At 43.5% G+C, this 22375-nt stretch overlaps 1 protein-coding gene across 1 annotated transcript in view; it reads right to left on the reverse strand.

Annotated features, from left to right (window-relative positions):
- The window catches only part of sh2b3 (SH2B adaptor protein 3), a 48152-nt gene extending 28059 nt beyond the window's left edge, over positions 1-20093 (reverse strand). The window contains 2 exon segments of the mRNA XM_080499255.1: positions 4669-5856; positions 19896-20093. Of these exon segments, the coding sequence (XP_080355381.1) occupies positions 4669-5826 (1158 nt within the window). The 5' untranslated portion in view covers positions 5827-5856; positions 19896-20093.
- Between the last annotated feature and the right edge of the window lie 2282 nt (positions 20094-22375).

Consider the following 22375-nt stretch of genomic DNA (forward strand, 5'->3'; position numbering starts at 1 on the left):
GAATTTTCACTTCTGCAAAGACGGTGTTGTTGTTTCCTGCATTTTTCAGGTCACCACTGCTGAACCCAGCTCAAACGCTTTCTAATGGGATTCAATGTTGGCTTCAATTTGCCGTGTTAGTTAATCCAAAATATGCAAGAGGAAAATTGCTTTTTCAGTGAGTTATTGCCCGACAAACTTACAAATCAGGTCTTAATACAAGACTTCTGATCATCTGTATGCTGGTGCCTATCATCACACTAAAGCACCTGCTTGTGGAGCGTGTTTCGTTTTTTAATTTCCCATTTAACCTCTTTCGGTGTCACCTGAAATTAAATTAGAAAACGCACATTTCTGGCAGCTCCTAATAGAAGAAAACAGCTTGTGTAGTGTCTGAGCTAAAGTTTTTTCAATGAGAAAATAGCCAATGACAATGAAAAGTGCTGCACAAAATGTGACAGCAGATGATCTCGCAGGTTTATTCAATTTTCATGAGCATTACTGAGGAACTTGCAGCTACTTTCTCACGCGAATACATTATCAGTTTCCATGCAGCTTGCTCTTTTGTGCTAAATGAGCTCACTGATATTACTTCTGTTTCTCACAGACACACACACACACACACACACTTTATATATTTGGAAAGGAAGCTCTATCACAGTATACAACAAAGTAACACCAACACGTTACAGGTTGGTGTTTTTTTAACAACTTCTCGTAGTTTGTGGACTCGTGTGTCTTCACTTGTGCATGTTAAAATGTGAGCATGCTAGCCCACAGCTCTCCTTCCTTTTAAGGCCATTCTCGGGGCCTTAACTCTCTGAGCTGCCAAGATTAAACACACACACACACACACACACACACACACACACACACACACACAAGTACAGAGAGCATCAGTGGAATTTGCAAACCAAAGCAGGGCTTCAAACAACCAGTCACACACACACACACACACACACACACACACACACACACACACACACACACACACACACACACACACACACACACACACACACACACACACACACACACACACACACACACACACACACACACACACACACACACACACACACACACACACACACACACACACACACACACACACCACCTCTGGCTCGATCATCAACTGAATTACCTCGCACACATGGTCAGACCTGCAGTTGGCTGAGGAGTCGAGGGCTGGCTAAATATAACACACCGCAGAGAGACACATGCGCTGTTTTGTGTGGACATCTTTTTGTGCCTCAGTACACACTTCCACACATGCCGTGGCGAGTGAACTGTGCTCGCAGTGACCTTATAGGTGGTGGCAGCCAGGACAGCGTTCAACCTGCCTGCTCTAATTACTGGCACCGGGATCTTAGGGGGACTGGGTATTCGAGCACACGCAGCCTCACAGCTGGCCCCATCTGGAAATATTGCAGGGTTTTGATGCCATGAGGTCTTATGTGGGGAGCCAAGCACGCACTTCAGAAAAGAAAAAAAGAAAACACATCCTGCTAGGCTGTAAGGGGCCGTCAGCAAACAGTCGGAGGAAGGCAATCGAATAGAATATCTTGTTGCTAATGAGATGTCAAAACAAATTCAAACCATCCAATTTGATATTTTCTGATTGCTGAACAGATGCATCAGTTGGAGAGTAATTCAAGTTGTGACTGGTTGAAGTGAACCTCACAAACGGTAAGTAGCATGGGAGGCATTTCCATTTAACTGAAATTCAGCAAAACAATACAATCTGGGAAAACGCAGGGCTGTGGAAATGAAAATGTGTGATGGTAATCAGTGAAGAAAACACAAGCAGTCTTTGTTAATGTGATCAGTAGCTCCATTTCCTTAAGGTTTTTTTTTTTTTTTAATCTGGGCTAAAGGGCTAACCATTTCCCCTACTGTCCAAATGAAGGCATTTGAACAGTGACGGTGTAGCTTTGCATGCAGACAGTGCAAGTTGCCCTTCATTAGATAAGGCTATGATTTGACTGCTAAATATCAAGTCTTTGCAAAGCTGCTCAGAGTTACGGCGCTCTCTGCAGCAGCAGTCGCAAACCAAGCCAATCATGTGAGGCAACGATGTGAAGAGAACCACTTTTAAAACAATCAAATGCCATCGTAGCGTTGTCATGTGGCAGGAGCGTGTGCCAAATAGAGCTCCTCCGAAGCAGTGAAACGCCAAAACAAACACAGGCAAAGAGAAAAAAAAAAGATCATCTCAAAGAGGAGGGGGGGGACCCCCTATGAGTGAAACAGCTGGAAACAGGAAATGTCTTTGTGTCGTTGTGTATGTGTGTGTTAATTTAGAGTATGTGACACTGTTTGGCAGACCGACATGAACCAACCCCTTTAAAGGCTTCTGTGGATTTCCATCTTATTGACACAAACAGATCTGCAGTTAAATTTCACAGATATGAAACAGGGGATGAGGAACCTGCCAGCTGTTAAAAGTTGCAGACTTCTGAGAAGCAGTTAAAAGAAAAAAAAAAAAAAGCCAGCATTTTTTTTGTACCAGGAACATCAGTAACAGAGAAATACCAACAGATGTGACCGTGGTGCTGCTGAACATCTGCTTAGTGTGGTTAAGATTATTGTCAATAAAATGTTTAACTCAAGGTACATTTTGGGCTTTGGAGTAACTCGGCGCAAATTCTAAGCAGGAGTTCTAAACAACATGCAGCTTTCTTCTGTGGTTGAACCAACCTGGTTTTTAACCCTGCTGATAGTCAAACCAGCCCTCATCTTAAAAGAACTTAACCCTTGAAAAACCAAACCCATCAGGTTTAATCTCTACGATTATGACGATTTATACACTCCTCACAAAAGGTTATTTGGCTTTCGGGTGAAATTCCAAGATGAAACTAAAATGCACTATGACCTTTATAGGTGAACTTGATATGTCCTTCTGTAAACTTTTGAATTACATGTCCAACTCAAGTCAATGTTTCAGTACTTTCTGCAGACTTGCTGTTCTCTAACAAGGACCTTAACAGCCAAATTCACAACAGATGCTTGATCCAGGAATCGACCAATAAACTTCCTGGTTCAATTAGAATGGGCATTTGAACAGTCCTCCTCATCATGCGGTTCACATTTTGACATGACGAGAGCAAGACGACACCTCGCAATTGATCAACAGTACCTCGCCATTGTGAGGTTCGCACAGGATGTTCTTAGAGGGAAGTGGCCACCGAGTGTCACGGCGTGTCATCAGCAGGTTGAACAGAGATACAGACTGGAGGATTCACAGAAAGACACCGAAGTGAAAATCCCCCAGTCTCATCTCACACTGACGACCCCTCCATTGTGAACAGTGCCCTGCACTTTCTCCAGACCTGAGGGCCGCTCATCAACAACAGTCTCACGCCAAGCGGCAGGAGACAATAAGTCCACCTGTGAACAGCATGAGATGTCTTCAAGCTGCAACTGATGCTCATTTGATATTCCTTTGCTACGGTATACCCTCCACTGTGGCTTTTATTTCAATAAATTCACATGAGGAAATCACCAATTGCATGCTTCTATTTTCATGATATGATATCTCTGTAGCATGAACTTTTTGTTTTCCATAAATTTCACCCGAAAAGACAAATATTCTTAAGTTTCTGCGAGTAGTGCATCTTCCTATTTGGTGTATGGTTTGTGAGTGTGGCATGAAGCTTTATCATACAAACTGTGGCATGTGGTTTGATGAAGTGAGGCCCCCTAGGTTTTACTATTTGGTATTTCATTGGTGTTGGGAGTTGTACTTTGTGCATGTAAAAATGGCTCACTATTTGTGTGACTCAGGTTCTCCCACTCAATTTGATGTGCATAATCTCTATGTTTTTACACGATTTGTGCACCGTTTTATGCGGACTGTGGCGGAGATTTTCATCTGCCCCCAACTGGGTGAGCTCTCATTTTCAAAGGGTTAAAGAACCACTTCAGCACTCTTATAAACACACATCCTTGCGTTCTCTACTTTTATTCATATCACTGCACCGGCAATCAAGGATTCGAGACGCGTTTGCTGAGCCGAGTACAAAGACCTGCCGGGAGCAGCTAATCTGTTTTCAGTTAAAGAGCATGAATTCCAGCACCTTTAAAGCCCGGAGGACGATAAATTAAGTAAATATGAGACGGGTAATCTCTGTCTTGAAAATATTTTATATTCTATTCATGAGAGCAAGAGGATGAATGGGACTTGCTGCACGAAACCGGCAAACCGAGATCTTGACTCATCTTTAATTAAAATGTTTGTTTACTTCATTTTTGTAGGGTTGAGACAATCACTTCACCACTGCTTGCCTTATAATCCAAACATGGTCACCACAGTCTGGGTATCAGGAATACAATACTTCACACCGTCTTTACCAAATTATATATACATTCCTTAGCAGTGGCAAAGAAACATATATACTTCACTGACTTGTTAACTCTTTGATGTTACAAAACTATATGTATTTACCATTTAATACCTGTAGCTTACAGGGCATTATGTTTGTTAGACGTCTTCTTTGTGAGCACTGTTCTAAAGCTTTTTGAGGATGTTTATATAGCTTACTGACCTGTGTTTGCAGCCACAATCGTAACCGAGTTGTAATATTTCTAGTTAGCTCAACCAAGCAGCCATTAAATGCTGGACTGTAAGAAATTCGCCATTACATACGACGTATGTCGTGAAATGAAAACATGAGCATGTGTTTTTACCTTCGGAGGATCGTAGAGCTCCAGCTGGTACCTCTCTCCGCCTCCACCTCCTCTTCCTCTTCCTCCTTGACTGTCTCTGATCCTCCTGACCAGCAGGCGGCAGCGTTGCCAGCGAGGCTGAGAGTCTGAAATAGTGTCATCCACCAGCAAGTACCTCAGTTGGCCCTCTTTACAGCAGCTGTTCACCTCAGGCCTCCGGTGCCTCATGCTCCTGCTGCGTAACAAACGGAAACGGCCCAGGAGGTGAGAGACGACTCCTGATACAGGCCAGTGTGAGGCAGCGTGGGGTGTGGCTTCAAAGTTCGGACACGACGAAGAGTGGGAGGACGAGGAGGAGAAAGACCCATCCTCATTGGTGGAGGAACCCACTCTGTCGCGATTGAGTGGGGGGCTATTGTTGTTGGTGTGGTTGCTAGGAGACAGGTCCTGTGACAAGCGGGGGCTTGGGGTGGGCCGCTTCTTTAAAATCTGCTTTACGGTTTGCTGGATTTGGCTGACAGAGAAATGCGTGACGTCAGCGTGGGCAGAGTTGGAGGCCGAGGAGTCGGAGGAATACCGTTCGGGTACCCGACGACGAGCCGTGCCGGAGACCTCTTCGTTGCTACGGCTACGAGTCAGCAGTGGCCCGCTCCCGATACAGTGAGAGCCCGAAAAGGAGTTTCCCACGGTACATCTCAGCGGCTGCTCTTGCTCCCGGTTCACCACCACCGGCTCCACTTTGGGCGACACCGTAGATGGAGCCGCCCCGCCACTTGATCGGCACGCCTCGCGATAGTCCTGCACGCCGGACAAAGACGTGATCCGTAATCGACTGATCACAGTCTGTGACTGAAGGGGGGGAACCAGCAGAGCGGTGGAGGAGGCACTACTGGAGGGCGTGGAGCATGAGTTCTGGCTGTGTGGTGTGCCATCTTTGATGACCTCGCAGGAGAAGTGCTGCTGGAAGAGGTCTGTAAATTGCTTGGAGAAGGTCTCTGGTGGGAGGACGCCATGTTGTGGATGCTCTCTGGCGAAGCTCCGGTAATGTCCAGCCAGCTGCCGTGCCGTCGCAATAGCGTGTAGCTCGCAGAACTCTCTCCATCCTCTTGGTGGCGCCGCCACACCCGTGCCTCCTCCTGCCGTTGTAATGTTGGCTGGATGAATAGTGTTACCATTCATTGCAGTAACCAGGCTGGGTGAGAATCACTGCTGCAGGACAGAGGGAAAGAAAAGGACAGTGGATTAGCTCAATATACATAACTGGGTCAATTATATTCAATAAATATTGAGCAATGAGTAAGTGCTGTATCTTAAGTAACAGAAAGTGTATAATACAAGCGTGTGCAAAATCCTTCCGTATCATTAGAATAAACTGTTGAGTATGAAGAAATAACAGCAATCATACTCAGCTAAAACACAATAAATTGCCATACAAAACAGGTAAAATCCTCAGAACTGCTTCGGGGAAAATAATCACCTCAAGTGCATATAATCTCAGAACAAGGAAATCTTAGTCGAATGTTGAGTTGTATGCAGAGAGAAGGAAATGCAGGAGTGACTCAAAGATGACAGAGTCATTTCCAAACTGCACTGATATGTAGGGCAGACACTGAAGTAACTGAGGTGAATGAAAGCAGCAATGAGCCAGGTAGACAGTGAATGAGGCCTCCACTGAGGAAGTACGGTTGGAAAATTTCTCAATCAACCGAACTGCCTGCTGTATGGCCATCTGTGTGTGCGTATTCACATGTGACCCATTTCGGGGCTCCTTGTTGTGCTCTGTGTCGTCCGCTTCGTTTCCAGGCTTATGAACAGAGAAGAAGCTTACGCTGGAAAGTTTCATTTTAAAGAGCACAATAACAGAGTTCAAAGTGTCAAAGCAATTTGTCAGTGCAGAGTGAAGTAAACAAGAAGCTGCGGCTCATTTTTCTACACTGCACGTGCTCCAACTTGTCCAAGGTCTTCTTTTTTTTTTTTTTTTCCTCAAGCACCACTGCAGTATTCATAAAGAAATGAGGCGGTAGTTAAAAAGAGCTAAATACTCACTCCACAGAAGGCAGGAAGTATGCATTTCCTCTGTATTCAATAGGGGCCCTGACCATGTCTCTTTCAGACACCCACAGCCTGGTCGTGTGTGTTAACATCGTGCCAAGTCTGAGCATGCTCGGCTCATGGCTACAAAGGATTCAAATTACAAAAGGACAGCCTTTCAGAAGCGAGGACCACAATAGGTCTTAACTGTTTTCAGTGTTGTAACACAAAGAGTGTGATAACAAGTGGACACCGCTGGTGTTGTATGAACTCTCTCCGATGTAGAATCGTGAAAACAGATGCGTTGCGGTTATGATCAGGTTTTGATGAATTTGTTCAAGCCCACTGTTGCAGCCAATACATCTTAGTCAGGTGCTGCAGATGTTTAGCCATTTTCAATTTTAGAGAAATACTGACAAAGAAAAAAACAAAAAACATATTCAAGGCAATGTTAGGTACCACACAGAAGGTTTGTGTCCCCACAAACTGCAACAAGCCACATTCTAATGATGGTCAGGAGGAATCAGATTCATGGTAAACATCAATTTGGAAATTACAAATTTGTTGTGGATTTAAGAGTCAGTGATTAGGATGCTACAATCTATTATGTAATACATGGAGAAATACTTTACACAGATTAAGCACATAATTATCACGATAGAAGTACACTGGGAAGTAGCACAAACATTTCACAGGCTTAACCATCAGATTATAATGTACTATGCAATTTGTCACATCCGAAATACAACCAAAATTTAATTAAAATAAACAATACATTTTATTCACAGTTTTACTATGGCTGCTATCTGTTTGGAGAGTTGTCGTCAAACGTTAAAACCAAGAAAGTCACGATCACCGATGGTGCAGGAGTCAACACCTGATTAAAGTTTCATGAGCAATTTCCTCTTTCCATTTCATTCGAAATCAAGTATAAATAGATGTTTAAAATTAAACTGGAAGTGTTTCTCACAAACGAAATGAGCCATTTTTCACCTGTTTTTCGCAGATGAGAAAAGATCTGCTCGGTGGCCTAAAACCATGATGTAACTCTCCCCATGAGTTTAGTGATCCGTGACAAACCTACTCAGTGTTTAGTGATCATTCAAGGTAAAGCTAAAAGCACAAATAACAAAACAAACAAACAAACAAAAAAATGAAATAAAACATTCACAAGGTTTAAAGTACCAGAAGGATGAGCTGGACGGAGTTTGCATTTGTTCCCTTCGATAAAAGAAAAACTCCTGATCACTAGTAAGAAAACAACCTTAAAAATGTTTGTTAAAAAAGACACATCAACATGCATATACCGCTACAGCAGCGCCTTCCTTTACAGCTGTATACATGCTTCCCTAAATGAGCTGCTGAGAAACATTCGGCATGTGCCTAAAGTACATACCATCTTCCTCCAGTGCAGCGGTGAAGGGTCTATTCTATAGACAGGAAGTCTGAATGTGTGCGTGGGTCCGCATGGGAGGGAGGGGGGGGGTGGGTCACAGATCCTCGTCCAACAGATCACAGAAAACCACAAGATATTGGAAGGGTTGTGGTTCGGACTATACATGAAGCAACATGTGTCGTTATCTCTCAGCTAACATCTCCCTTCATGCCGCATACGACAACTTTCAGAAGTACATTCTTGAGATATCATCATTCAACAAACCCACAACCCCCCCCCCCCCCCCCCCACTGACCACTGTAAAATTCAAGTTGCCACATATACGTCAATGCAGAGGCAGAAACTTGGCATCGTGAAATATTGCGTCACTACGGTTCTTGGATGTGTCCTGTCACAACAACTAATCCCCTTCCTGTGCGTTTCAGAGCATGCTCAGTGCGTGCACCTTTGTGCCCCTCCAGCTGGCCCCCCCCCCAGCAGCTCCTTTCTATCTGCGTGGCCAGCCCAGCGATGACTCAGCACTCGCTGCATGACTACAGAACACACACGCACACACTCAGACACACACACACACACACCCACACGCATACACAGACACACACTTCCTCTGGCAGTGTCCCTCTGGGGGCTTGGCCGCGTCTGTTCCCAGGGTTTTCGCTTTCTTTTCATCCTCTTTGTCCTCTGGTGTGAGGATCTCCAGATGTGTTTGGGATTCTCATTCAAGTTGTGAAGGAAAACAAAGAGCATGCAACTGTCTTGAACCTCCTTTTTGCCGCCGCCCTCAACTCTGTGCTTTGTTATTGTATTATTGTTTTGCTAGACAGTGTTCAGCAGGAGGTGAGAGGAGAAAAGGCCAATTCAAACACAGTTTTCCAAATAGGAGACACTCCTGCACGACCATGTTAAAGTTCCTGCATCTTTCTTCCTCAGCTCACTCGTCTCTCCCTTTTCCTTCACAATGCCGTACATTCTTCTCTGCGAATCCGCTGTCTTCCTCCTCTCATCTTGTGCTTTACAGGAATCTGGCAAAGCTTTCCCGGTTCTGGGGACGCCACAAACAGCCCGAGAAACTGCGGCGGCATCAGCTGGAGGTTTCATGGCATCGAGACAAATTGGTCTAACAGAGCTACTGTGAGAAAGTCACAGTGCTGCAGCTGAACTGCTCCTGGTTAAAATAGCGAACAGGCAGTGACATCGAGCACACTCAGGCGTCGGTTCGCCTTTATTGGACAGATGCTCGTGTCAAACACACTTCAAGAAAAGCTGCTTGTAATTGACAGATGAGAGAGACAGAACAATCGACTTTTAACCTCGACAAGATTTATACACCAAAGCACAATAAACAGCAATTATTTCATGAATAAAATCAGCAAAACTATTTTGATAAAAAGCCAAACACTGAGATTTCCTGGTCTTTACCCAGATTATTGCGCGAACGGGCTATAATTAATCGGCTTAAGATTCTCACGCTTACGACTGCTGAATAATCACCCAAAACAATTTACTGAACAGTGAAAACAATAAAGTAACTGTAATTCAGGCATTATAAAATGTAATAGTGTAAAAAGATTATCTGTATTATATGTATAAAGGATTATCCTGCAGCTTGTCTCATGACTCCATGTCTCCAGAAGTAGAAACTTAATTTTTTGGGGGGGAAGAGGATAAAACTGATATTAATCAAGCAGGAAGGAAACAGGATATGCGAATCACACGTGAATTGATCTTGTCAGAGTCTGTAACTTCATGACTGAGCCGATTTGCAACACGAGCCCAAGTTTCCATGAACCTCGGGACACGTTGGGGCAATAAATGGGCGACGCGGTGGCACACCGTTCCTTCTACATGTCCACCTGCCAGAACAGATGACCTTGCAGCAGGTTGACGTTAAACCAGTGTCTTACCTGCGGCCTCTTTCGAAGAGAGGTGGTAATAACTTTTGAATTACACTGCAAAAACTCCACTGCTGCGCCGCAAACTCTGGACAAAATAACTGTCTATTAATGCAAAACCAAGAAGTTGAACTTGATAAAGACTCAGGCGTGCATGACGTAGATAATTATCAGGGCTGTTTGTGGAAGCCAGACTACAGGGAGGTGCTATTTATAGCTCGGGAGCCCAGTATTAGCTCTCACACACACCGCTGTGTGTTCCTTGCTGTCCCCAGTATGGAACAGCATGTTTCTTACAACGCACGGCACACACACAAGTGGTCACATTCATGTCATTTAATTACAGCTGGTAGTCCAGAGGTAAGCGCTGTGGTAAGTTCATGTGCAATACTTCAAATGGCCACAAGATGCTGGAAGAAGAATGGAAATGTAAAGAAAACTTGCAACATTTTAAGGTTGTAACAATTGAATAATTCTTGTGGACAAATGTTGTTTTTAAAGTCGTGAGTGACTTAAGCAGATCTTCAAGTAGAAAGTGTAACCTGACCATATATTAAATGAAAGCTCTCTGGCTTTTATACATTCCTAAAACAGGTACTGAGATGTGGCTTTTTTCTCTCCTCCGGTTTGTGATGATTAATTGAAAAACACATCTGCAAATCATTTATTAGAGCAAGTTACACTTCCATATAATTTCCATGGCTCATGTAGGGCTTTCAACCATGTGAGAAGTGACAAGGTTGATGACATCCTTTAGCCTCGAGCCATTTCCAATTGGTTAAAGCAACACTTGAAATTGTTGGTGGTCGCTGCCACCGTTTCACATTCTCGACAAAATTGGGATTTGTATGCTTTCACAGTCACACTTAAACATGCCAGCACATCTCTTTGCAGGGCAACAATGAGTTAAACTTATGTTCCTTGCTCCAACACACACGAAGCAACAGCTGTGTGTGAGCAACTCGTCTGAGAATGCATGTCTGTGTGCACCTCCACGCACTCATTACTGCCAAGATAGGATGTGCCCCTGATTGTCATACTCATTAAGTAAAATGCAATTTACAGCGAGCCACATCCGTCTGACCTTTATATAGCCCTAGCCTTATTACCCAGATCAGCCGGATCCAATCTATTGCTTATGACTCAATTAATCTGCATTGAGGCTCGCCGAGACATCAAACACTCCAGCTTTTACGGGAAAAGCCGGAGTGGAAAAAGTAAACGAATCCACCCCCCAAAAAAAGAAGAGAAAAGAAGAAGAAAGAAGGAAAGAAAAAAGCAGCAACATGTGCATCACAGGTTCTTGGATGTAAAGCAGATTCAGTTACCACCTCTGAATTTTCGTTACCCTGAATCACTGACTGAATCACAGGGCGATGGATAACTTTACAAAGCGGGGATTGTGTGAGCACGGCAGTTATTAAAGGGGTGAGAAAGGAGGGAGGGGGAGCACAGAGGAGTGAAGGGACTCCAACAAGAAAGAGGGAGAAAGAGGAGTCACAAGGACAGAGAGAACAAGAGACAAGGGGGATAATGAGAGGGCAGACAGGAAGTTGAGGCGGGACAAAGGCGGGAGGCAAGAGGCGAGGAGACGGCGTCAGGTTTGTGGGTGAAGGTCCAGGTGGCCGAGCGAAAGAGAGAGGCAGAGAGCAAAGGATCTTTGCTCTGCTCGGGCAACAGTCACACAGCAACAGGAAACCCTGCCCTGGCAAGCCGAGACCAGCTCACACATGCAAAGACATACCCTCGAACTGGCAGGCATCCGAACAAAAGAGGTTAAAAAAAAGGAGTGGGGGGGGCACAGATCATCAGATACTTAAGTTACCACTTAAAGTGTTTGACTGTGAGCACAATGAAAGTGGAAAACAAAAAAACTTAAAAAAAAAAAAAAAAGTAGCTTCTATTCAGACATGTCTCAGACACCACAGAAAGGCTGATGTAGCAAAACTCTAGTATAAATACAGCCTGCAGGCTAATTTCCCTCATGAAAAGTGTTGCACAGAGACGCACATCATGGATTTTTACAGCATCATTCGGGACTAACTTTGAACTTATCTGTTGAACTTTCACATTGTCTGAAAATGTATGCCTGAAGCAGAGGGGCCACGGTGTGCAGCAAGCAACAAGCCAGTGTGCATTCAAGGAGCAAAAGGCCAGGATTTCCAACCATTACAGCCCTCATCTGATATGGTTATTATGACAGGCAAAACAGCCGTCTCCCATGGTAACCAACACACCGGCTAACAAGAAGGGACACTAAGTGACCTTTTTTTTTTTTTTTTTTTAATCCCTTTTTCACTGCATGTTTTATACTTGAATGCAAGAGGCTGCTGTGCACAAACAGTGGCTCAAGTTGAAGGTTACATGCCGCTAAAAGCATCGTTTTGGATTTGGTGGCTGAAAGATAGGCTACTTTAAAGAAGAAGGGGCGGGGGGGGGGTCCCCATATATGGACCTATGGTTGCAGGATCGACTAAGGCTTGTTCCTGTTTGTGTGAAGTGAGATGTGAAAGGGCTTTGATAATAAACAGAGCAGAAAGCAAGACGCACACTGCTTACATAATTGAAGAGCATATTGTAAAGGGGGAAGTAGCGCCGAAACATGAGATAACTTTGGTCTCAACTTCCCAAAGCCCGGGGAATGCATCAGCTGATTCAGGGCGAAGCAAGTGAGGGGGCAGCCTGTAGTTACATCACACTGAAATATAGCACATCCGCACCAGATAAAATAGAAGTTTATGGAAATGTTTTGTCTGTGTGAATGTTATTCACCTTGTGCTGAAGTCCTACTATCGTCACATTTCACAAAGTAAAGCTCTGAGACAAGCACAACCTTCAGTTTGGTATTTACTGCAGAAACCATTAGAGGCAGTAGCTTTGGGAGACATCACGTCGCAGGAAAATAAGCCATTTAAAATATCAACATTGTACTGCTGCAGGTCTTCAACTTTAAGCTGAAACTATCTTTTATAACAGAAAAACAAGCGGCAATAAGACCAGTGAGCGCGCATTACCGGTGGGTATATAGGGTTTTTGTTTGGGTTAGAGTATTCTCTCGCTCACTGCTACATTCCCACAACAATAACACAATGCTGCTATTCTTGAGACGCACCGAAATAAAGCACAGCCCACTTTCTGGCTATTTCCTGTGGTCTGGGAAAGGCGAGTGGGAGGCAGGTTGGGGAAGTAGCACAATTTAAAGTGCTGGATCTTTGATAAGAAGAATAAGAAGAAAAAAAAAGGGCACAGTACCAGTGAGGATTTAGCAATGTATGCCAAAACAAGTCTGTTGTCAGTGCTGCAAGATAACCCTGGGGGTATGCCAATTAAAATGCCCAGGAGTTCACAACAACTCATAATATTCATACTAAAAAGTACCCTTCCAGCTGTCCGACATCCTACCAACAACTGATACAGAGCGGCTTTGTAGAGTGTGCGGGTCTGTCATTATTCTGCAAACACTGAGCTCTGCGTGTTGAGGAAATACTAAAATACAGGATTCACATAATGACAGGCAGAAAACAGAGGCAAAGCCAACTCTGGCTGCATGGAGGTAATGTTCAACGTATCTCTCGCATTAGATTTACTGTTTGGCAGTAGGAAGGAAAAAGTACATTTTTCAAAAAGCCAATCATTAAAATTAGGCTTTATAATCTCACCTAAAGAAGTTCCCATCAATGTGTTTTCAACCACTTATCGAGAGAATCTAAAAGGCGCTTTCACACCTGCAGTTTTAGCTCGACCCGGATGAGTTTGGGACCACGAGCCGTGAGGTGGGATGGGTGTGAACCTGCTGAACGAACCAGGACTGTCGAAAGCACCCGCTGCCCCACGTGCTCACACAGAGAGAAAACACTCCCGTAGTCGCATGAGCTGTGCATCGTGGCTCGTTCTGCGAGTACACAAACGTGCAACAGAAAAAGGCCAACCACTGAGGCCACAGCTGGAATCACACTCAATCCAATGACTCGTTATTTCGTCCAATAAATTCATGAACACGTAGTCAACAATTTGTAGTAAAGGTGATGTAGTTCCTGGGTTTAAAAAGCAAAAGGGGCTTCAATCATTCTGTGCAGAATTGTTGGTAAAATAAGGGCCTGGAGTACGGCTGGCATCCAGTATATAAAAGAGCATCAGGCCCTTGAGAAAACGGGGAGCGACGGTGCAGAAAAAGTGCTTTGGGGGAAAACTTTTAGCCACGTGAACACGAGTCTCGCCGTGTCAACACGCTCAGTGATCATGGAAACTCGATGCTCCAACAGTTGGTGACACATTCGGACCGGAGGGGAAGAAATAGGCGTGGCGCACCAAATTCAAGACAGATTATTAAATTTATATTTTCATCTGTACAAACAGTTTTCAAATTCAATGAGAAAGGAGAGCTGAACAGACCCTCCTGAGATGTATCAAGCTGGTGACTGGTGCTAAACGTAATCGCCACGGTTGCTTCTGCAGGTGAGGAGAGAGTGTAAGCCCCCCTACTTACCCACCCCCACCACTATCCATCCTCTCATTACTGAGGCTTTAGCCCACCCACATTTCAGTTCAGTCTATCTTTCATGCAAACTGTGGCGACACTCCATTTCAACAGATATATATCGGATTCTTTTTTGTTTGTTTGTTTATTATAGAATACTTTATCGTACACAACAACTTAAAGGCGTTCCCTCACGTGCAGAGTTGTGATATGGCCGCACACAGAAAAGCTTCTCGTTTTGCAGATCCTGCAATGCACTCAACTTTTCCACAACCTGGATCAGTCAGAAAGGCAGAGGCATCCTCAGCATTGTTTAATTAATTTTTTTACAGCTTTTCCACTGATTCAATCATCCACGTGCTGCTCACCAAAGGAAGGCCATTCATTTGTTCATGCAAGTCAAGGTATTTTAGATTGAGCTGAGAAAAGTCCAGTTCTTGTTTTCAACACTGGTCTAATGTGAAAAAAACAAACAAACAAAAAAAAAAAAAACATAATCAAACCGGGCTTGAAACAGTGTTTCAGTCTCTGTTTCCAAGAACGTATATACATCTTCTGCCAGGAATGTGAAAATAATGGTAAAATGATGCTGCGATGATATGACACCAACTTGTGAATTCATGAGTCACCGAGATGCAAATGAAAAATATCACACAGTCAGCTGAAAACATCAAGTGCAGCATTTAACCTTTACATCTCAACACATACATGTAACGAGAAGAGAGATGATACAGACCGATTACCCAATTCCAGAAATGTAAATTAATTTCACTTATATGGCGCTTTTCTACCGCTTGAGCGGTCCCTGAAGTGCTTTGCACTGTTAATCACATTCACACACACGCGCATTTCCACTCTAGCAGAGGCGACCGCCATGCGAGGTGCTCGATCCGTCCAATGGGAGCAGTTTGAGGGTTCGGTCCTTTTAAAAGCAGGTTGACACCTTATATCAGGCCGTCCTTCACCGATCATACTGTTGGGTGCAAATCATCGCATACAGACACTTTCCCCTGAGATTCAATACCAATGTAAAATGAACAGTAACTGAGATGCACATTACAAGACATTAAATACACACACAGAGCTTAAACTAGGTTTCTCAGCTAAAAAAAACAAAACAACAACACAATTTTTGACTGAAAATGTGCTCGAGTCAAATCAGTTAACTCAAGCTTTTAAGGCACCATGTGTTTCAGCCGGAGAGTACGACAGACATGTCGATGTGAACTCCCCGAGCACTTTATGAATGAGTCACCCCTGCTTGTAATGCCTTTCTGATTCATTGTGAACCGAGAGGAGGCCTGGTATTATTTAAGATGTGTGACACTAGATTGTGTATGTGTGTGAGAGCGTGTGTGTGTGTGTGTGTGTGTGTGTACGTGTGTGTAGGAGTCACAGGCTCCTTTAGCAGGCCCAATAGATTGTGAATCATCTGCAGGCATCAAACTTCCTGGAACGCCAATTCAGGAGTTATAAACTTTTCCACATTGGGACTGGTGCGTAGCCAGCTGAGTTCCAGCGCCTGCACTTACCAAATACCACCATCTCATACACAAATGTTTCCTAAGACTTTAATTTTTTTTTTTTTTTTTTCTTTTCTGCAATGTTGGGACGGAAATTTACGAAACACAACGCAAACTGGGTATTTTGCGGGACAAGATCTTTCTCCAACGTCAACTGAGGCACAACTTTCATTTCTGCTTCACACACAAGCTAAAAGCCGTGTGTGTGTGTGTGTGTGTGTGTGTGTGTGTGTGTGTGTGTGTGTGTGTGTGTGTGTGTGTGTGTGTGTGTGTGTGTGTGTGTGTGTGTGTGTGTGTGTGCACGCATCTGGGGAGGGTGGCTTATCGTGTACAACTCCTGACCCTCCGGTAAATCCTAACTGGGCACACACCAGCACAAATCCATTATTGTATTGCAAATGAGGAAACTACGAGCGCACGCGTTTTAAGTGCTGCTGCCGCTAAATCGAGCCTATAATCAACATTCTTCCAACAAGAGCCAGGGTGCATGGGGGTAAACACACACACACACACACACACACACACACACACACACACACACACACACACACACACACACACACACACACACACACACACACACACACACACACACACACACACACACACACACACACACACACACACACACACACACACACACACACACACACACACACACACACACAGTCTCTAATTATCGCTGCTTTGGGGGAAAACACACAGGCATGTATGTGGAGCTCCCTTTACCTCTACACGCATGGCCTTGCGAGTACTTCTGAGATTGTGGTGAGAAGCTACAGTGCCAGCTGAGATTTCAGATTTTAGAGGCCAAGTCATCTGCATGTCAGATTATTTAAGCACCCATCCAGTGATCAACGACGTTTCTCATTGGGAGGGAAACTACCTTCTGTCGTCTCCTTTGGTTTCTTTCTCCCGTCTTTATCGGTAATTCTTTATTTTATATTTTTCCAGAATCCTGCCTCTGCCTGTCTGCCAAGTAATCTCTCGTGGCTCTTTTCTTCTCCACCTCCTCCTCCTCCTCCCCGTCCCTCCTCCCCTCAGGGCCACTGGGGGTCAGACCTCTCTCGTGGTCTCATCAGAGAATTTCTTAGAAGCCCAGAGAGAGGCGGAAGAGCTGATGTCTGATAACTTTTCAGCTAAAAGACATGAAACCATGACATCATCTGATCTCGGCTGATAGTCAAAGCTGCGGCGTTCACAACTTTCACTCGTTTCCCTCCACTTTCTCAAACCAAGTCTTTCTGAACCATTCACGCGTGAATGCCAAACGCGCAGAATGCTCAAACCAAAACAAACACACATAAAGGACTCATTATAAAGTCGGATTTCTAAGAAGCTGCGTGGCTCCCTTTCAAGGAAACATTTGTCAGACCGTTTCCAAGACAATGCTGTGTTGTGGTGCACAAGATTCCCGAGCAAGTAATCATGTCATGTCGGAGAAAATCTCATTATAATCGCGCTCAACAAGTGTCATGCCCGTCTCGAGGGACAGTCCAGGATTTCTTGAGTCATACAGAAAATGAAATTACAATTTCAGATCCGTGGCCAATTCTGATCAGTCGTCGGCAAACCTACGCTGTTGTGTTGAATGTGCGTTTGCATGTTGCTGTAGTCTACATGGGTTTTGTTTTTTTTTTTAACTGGCGAACGTGAGAGAGCTCAGAAACGTACGGGTGAGACGGAGGCGAGGCTAACTCCAGTTGAAATGTGACAAAAATCAGTGACCGTGTCGACCAGTTGGTGCACTAAATGTTCACAATCACAGGGTTTGGCCCGGACTTGACAGAGCTAAAGCTGTCTGCAATGGAAACGTTCACTCAATTCAAACTGCAGCTACTTCCCCACCCTCGAGGAACGCTTTGCTTTTCTCTATGTTTCAGTGACTCGAAGGGCGACAGCAGCTGTATCAAAATGACTCAACCATCAAAGAATGCAAACCTCAGCCGAGCGCTGGGATTTCTGCACGAGGTGAATATTCGCCGTGCGAGTCCCCCGACGGTCTAAAGAAGGAGGTCCGGCAATTTAACCGAGTGGTGGATACGATGAAATATGACATAGTGTATTGAGAAGCCATACATTTGTCGACTGTGAAGGATTTTACCATTACTGTGCAATACTGCAGCAGCACTCTCAATGCATTAAAAGCCACTGTGCTAAATGCATCACATTTACTTTTCCTGCATCGCATTGTTCATCTCATAACTGGAGTTCTCTTAATAAACCTGTAATCGGCATTTCAATGAAGAAGCTCATTACAGGTGGGCGATACAGATTAAAATCCTGATTGCACCCGCAGAAGCAACCAGTGAAGAAGTTAGCTAAGTCTACAGTGCGAGCCACAAAGGAAACCCCCGTACAAATGTGCAACCAAAGAGACACGAAATATAGAGATCACTTATTTGTTCATCGACATGGTAACTGGTGCTTTAGCTGTATAAAATGTAAAGTACACCATTATGTCCAAAATGCATTTAAAAATATGAAACTTGACTTCTGATTATCCTCAGATATTTAAGTGTTGTTAAAAAAAATGAAAAAATATGAAATTATTGAAAACATATCTTCTTTTGCCATAGAATCTGAGGAGCAAATACTTGTCCATTCAGCAGGAAACCACAACTATATATTGATAGACAGAACTCTGAAACAAATGTAATGTATATATGCTTGCATTATTGTATTTGAAACAACATGACGTGGGGTAAAGCATTTCTACGGAGGTGCAAAAACTCTGAGGTTGTGGGTATCTATCCATCTCAGTATATTTGATCTGGGTTGCATGTTACCGAGAAGAAATTATAGGGATTGTTTTTTCCCATTTAACCCCAAGGCCTCTCAACAGCTGAGCAAAGAAGGCCCATGTTTGCAGTGCGTACAGATTCAGACAACACAAAAGGCATTAAATGAGGTGTTTACCTCATAAAATAAATTAAAAGCGTCTTGAGGCATTAATGAGATTCTAGAGAAATGGAATATGCAGTAAAGTATCTTTGAATACAACCAAATCACACCGATTTGGGCTATTCTGTGCACTCTACCGCGTCGATAACGAAATGAATATTACTTTTACATTCATAAGTGGGGCCTCACTGAGACAGGCTCACTTCCCATTGAACTGCATTTACCAGAAGCTCAACAGAGGCCTGTGATGGTTGAGCGTCTGGTAAAGGTCAAGGTTAGGCCCAAATCCAGACCTTACCCCAGCTCCAGCTCTGGACAACACATCCCTCCACGGTTGATAGATGAGTTTACAACAGAACAAACACAGCCATGATCGCAACCTGTCCAAAATAAAACGAGTGATTTGATTTCGACTCACACAGGATTTTAACATTGATCATCCTGCAACACACAAACTCTACCACCACCACCTCTATGCAATTAGACAAGTCATTACTACTTCTTGCTCCATGTGCGAAGAATTAACAATTAAGATTCCCTCTCATCCCGTTCGGAATTGCGTCATCACCATGGTGACTGGTGGAGAAACTTGCGTAAACTTGTAAAAAAGAAAAAAATATATATTAAGTCCCTTAAATTCACACGTTCATGCTTTTGCCAAGTCACAGACAACACACGTATACCTAGTTTGTAGTGGTTGTACTCTCCGATGCACTGAAGTTGTTAAATTATTGCAAGTAAAAGTTTACTTGTTTTCTTCTTGCAGAAGAAATCTGCGCCAGCAGCGCGCAGGAGGGGAAGAAGACCCTTTAAACCCATAAAGAGCGCTATTTTTTTTTTTGGACGATTGATTAAAACAAAAAGGAGGAAATCGGGATGAAGTTTAGTCCACACTGCGGCCGCAGCTCGTATTAGTTGAGTCCTTTGTGGCGTTAAATGTGGGAGTTAAGCCGGGTTTCACTGCGCTCCGCGAGAAGAAAGAGAGTACAAAAGTTGCGCGAGCTCCGTGTTCACAACATACTCACGCTCTCCGTTATCTCCGATGTTCACCCTCCGCTGCACGACGACTAACCAACAAGTTGGACTTCGCATAACGGAAATGTGTCGAGAGGCATCTAACGTTAAGTTTTTTAAACGATGGGCGACGCGGAGCGGAGATCGGAGGAGAAGCTGCGCGCTGGGACTCCCGTTGCGTTCTCTCTCATGGTGGTTGCACGCGCCTGCGTCTCCGCACGAGAGAGGGGAAAGAAAACTTTCAGCCACGAACTTGACGCTGGAAAAAAAAAAAAAAAAGTGGCGAGGCGACTCCTCATTTCCGCTGTCAAAAAAAAAAAAAAAGTGCAGTCCAGATGTGTCGAAGTAGAGGAGATTAAGCCATCTGCTTCCGGCTGTGGTATTTCAAAGCAAGAGGACGCGCGCGCCTGCTTCAGTTTACATGAGGTGACTGAATAGAAGTAAAGAACTGAGCTCAGGGTCCTAATGACTGACACCACTGGAGAGTTAGTAGAATTAGTCAAGTCCTGCAAAAAAGACTTCAAATTTCAACAAGATCCACGGATTTAGAATAAGTGATTACCAACACATGATGTTGACGAACAATTATTATTATTATCTGAGGCAATGGGTTTAAACCACATCTCATCTCTCAAACTGCACAAATTGTAACTATAAACAAAAAAAGAAAAAGAAAAACTAATTCCATTGTATTAATCCTCATGAGAAAATACTTTTTTTTTTACTGTACATACCCATCCATGACAGGTATGTACAGTAATGTGGGTGATGACGGTGCTGTGAGTTTAGAACTTCAGCAGTGAGACAGTGAAAATTATTAGATTTGGTACTTTTATTTTGAATTAAGAAATAGATTTTCTTATGAAGAATAACATTTTGTTGGGAAAATGTTTCATTCACAAATATAGATTCATTATTTTAATTTTTTTTAAACCAAACCAAATATAATTTATTGGAACAATGACGTAAGCTTATTTGCTAAAGCTTTGAAATGAGTGGCAAATGAGTCAGCTTGTAAATTGTTCAATTAAATTGTCATTAAATACAAATCAACATCATTTTGTATCCTCTGTCTGCATGTTTTTAGTTGTAACACTGTTATGTTTGTGAACATGTTGAAAAACATGTTTTGAAACAATCTCAGGTCCTCATCCTCTCGGTCAGGGGTGTCAAACAGCCCAATCTTATGTTGAGTGAGCCAAACCAGTGAAATGGTGACACAATAAATTTGTAATTATTAAAAATGTTCTTTGTTTTGGCACAGAGCATACGTGATGAAAATCTCAGCCATAAACCCAATTCTAATGATCTAATGATCACTCAACGTTTTCTTAGACTTTTTAAAAAAAAATATGCTTGGTTGGTTTGGCCGCCTGATTTTTGCCAATATGGCTTATGTTTGACACCCTGCTCCCAACTTATGGCTGAATGACTTTAAAAGAAATTACAAGACATACTGCAATTTTCAACTTCTGTTGGGATTTATAGAAAATAAAAAGCGTTTCTCATGTTCCATATAGGTGTTTTTTATTCGATCTTAAATCTCAAAGGTTTTATGTACAAACTTCAACTGTTGTTGAACTTAAGGTTTCGCACTAAAGCTCAATTTATAATTTCATTTAATCCCCATTCTTTTTATTCGGATTTTTATGCTGATGATCATGTTTTTTTTAAATCGTGCTGGGAAAAGGCATCCTTTTGATTCCCAGCTTTTTCTTACTTCTCCTTCCATCCTGAAACTCTCTGGCGCCCCCCTGGGGAGCCCTTATACCTACGAACTGAGGAAAAACAAAACAAAACAAAAAAACACTGCTTTGGGTGAATGGTGGTCTTGTGCCAAAGAGGTGGTGGGTGGGTGACCACCTCAGGACACATTGAATCTCACTGCAGCCATGTCATCTTGAGGTCTCCACTAAAGGTCTCTGAGCAAAGCTCTTAACCCTGTAATGCTCCCTGGACATGGCACACTGACTCGCCACAGTTCCAAAGGGATGAGTTGGAGAACAAATGTCACTGTATATTTGCTGTGTGTGTGAGACACAGAGAGGTTCGCTGCCCTTTTCCAGAGCTTGGCCTTTACTTGTTCTGCTCATGAACAGGAGATAGGTCATCCCACCACATTGACCTCCACGCAGAGCAAAACTGTGACAGAAAGCACAAAGTTACATAAAATAAAACCATAAAACACTACAGCGGACACCGGCAACAGTTATATTTCCAAATGAATGCTTAAAAATTAAGGTAATGCATCCCTTTATTTCATTTTCTATTCATCCTTAGGCAATTTTGTTGGTTGTGCGGTGCTGCCGTCCATTGCAGCTGAGCTCTTAAGGCAAACCCTGGACACATTCTCAAACACACATTTTTTTTTTAGGTTCATATTCACTTGATACACATGTACTTGGACTACCGGTGGGCAAACGTCCGAGGTGGTGTTGGAAGCACGGGTGAGAAAACACCTGGCTGCTGAGTGGCGAGGCTGAAGCCCACC

The sequence above is a fragment of the Blennius ocellaris genome, assembly GCF_963422515.1.
Source record: "Blennius ocellaris genome assembly, chromosome: 7".
Taxonomy (NCBI): domain Eukaryota; kingdom Metazoa; phylum Chordata; class Actinopteri; order Blenniiformes; family Blenniidae; genus Blennius; species Blennius ocellaris.